The 1,752-nt window shown below is 48.9% G+C and overlaps 1 protein-coding gene across 1 annotated transcript; it reads right to left on the bottom strand.

Moving 5' to 3' along the window:
• Positions 1–181: 181 nt before the first annotated feature.
• PPTG_14177 (hypothetical protein) lies at positions 182–678 on the bottom strand (the record flags this gene model as incomplete). The annotated part of the gene is made up of 2 exons (XM_008911165.1): positions 420–678; positions 182–244 (listed from the first exon to the last, which is right to left on the bottom strand). Exons 1-2 carry the CDS (start codon positions 648–650, stop codon positions 182–184), a joined length of 294 nt encoding a protein of 97 aa, XP_008909413.1. The 5' UTR covers positions 651–678.
• Between the last annotated feature and the right edge of the window lie 1,074 nt (positions 679–1,752).

Raw genomic sequence — 1,752 nt, 5'->3', positions numbered from 1 at the left:
TAAACACTGTCGATTCCAGCCAAAAGCTTGTCGAACACCTCCTTACTGTCAAGAGGAGGGGTCATTCCTCTGGTATTCAGTCGATTCCGTTTGATGAACTCCAGCGACGATGAGATCATATCTTCCCTCAGTTTCCTCTTAATGGCACGCTGCAGACTCTTAGCTTGTTGTATATGATGCGTCACGGCTTCACGCAGCTTGGCGTTATCTTCTTCGCTGCTTTGTCGAAGCATCGACTGTCGCCCTGCGATTTTCTCCCACATTATCGACGCCTCTGTCTTGTGGCCTGCTTGTGCCCTCTGCACAAACTTGGGTGCTGTTTCGATAGCGTTTGGGAGTGTGGAATGCACTCCTGCCGCCATTTTGAGCCGTTCAAGCTCAGTCGAGAGCTGCTTTACGACCTCACGGAGGTGCAATACCTCCTCCTTACGTCGCTGTCGCCATGACTTCTTCGCTGGCGCTTTATCAGGTGAACTGACGGAACTGGAGCTATCGGACCAGGTAGGTGTTAACGCATCGCATTGCGTTGGTGTAGAGGTAGCGGAGATCGATGGCTGGACAGCAGCTTCATTCTCCACCTCGCAGTCGGCCAGGAACGCCAACACCGACGACTCATCCAGTAGAAAATCGTCCTCTGGGCTTGGCAGCATCGCAGATATCCTTGATGTTCAAAGGACGGTTGAATTGTCTTAGCAGTCGACAGGAGCTGAGCTGGTGTGACTGCTCCTAACTCTGGCGGTAAGTTACGGCCACATGGGCAATCATTTTGAACGGAATAGAGTGTAATCAAAGAAATCCAGGAATATTATGTGGACCACAAATGCAATGTACCTCGTTTGGTTTTAGGATATTGAAGTAGTTTAGTATCAAGATGGTCGAGCTTCTTTTTCTCGTTGGCAACAATTCAATCTAGAAAAGTTTAAGCTTGGGAGCGGCTGCTAGTGCACAATAAGGATCGTTGTCTGCGAATAACTTGTCCACTTTCTCCAACAACGTCTTCCACCGCTCTGCAAAGTACAAGGGGTAACCTTTCAACGTGCGGAACCTTGGGTCACTCCTGGGCAGTTTCGAGAAATCAACAATTCTCAAGTCAATCGCGATAGATTTTGGAAGTATTTTGAAATCTCCCGTCCATCTTTGATAGAGTTGTGTTAGCAACGTTGTGGAGAGCTTCTTTATATCCGGAATATCCTTAATCGACTGCAAAAGCTCTCCATATCGAGACTCTCGCCTGCCCCACTTCATTTGCAATAAGAAGTGGGGTATTCCCAAATCCGAGAATGAATCACCTCCCATGTACAACTTAACGTATCTGAGCCACTGGACAAAGAGGGGGTTCGTGTCGAGGCTGCCGAAATCCACATCCCCAAAGACGCAAGATGTCAAAAACATCTTGGGGTTCTAGCCTGACTTCAACCATACATCGTTTACCACTCTGTGACTGGAGGCGGAGTCCAAGATCAAGTAGGCCTGCCTCTCGTCTGCGATGTTCTTCACTCCCGCGTATTGTCGAAGCGAATGTATTTCAGGAAACGCCAGCTTGGGGGAGGGCGCGCGAAACGAGAAGTGCCGCCCCCACAGTTCAGGTGGATGGAACCTTCTAAAAGGTTCCACGACCGCCCTACATCTGCTTTTCTGTATTTCATACTGAATCTAAGTTAAAATAAGCCTGCTTCGGATTGGCTACAACTCTACACCTATCATATCTGATACACTCACCCTCCCTCTGGCGTGCAAGTCCCCTCAGTCTTG

This window comes from Phytophthora parasitica (assembly GCF_000247585.1).
Source record: "Phytophthora parasitica INRA-310 unplaced genomic scaffold supercont2.40, whole genome shotgun sequence".
NCBI lineage: Eukaryota > Oomycota > Peronosporomycetes > Peronosporales > Peronosporaceae > Phytophthora > Phytophthora nicotianae.
Note: the sequence above shows the minus strand (reverse complement) of the source record. Positions and strands in the feature narration are given on the sequence as shown.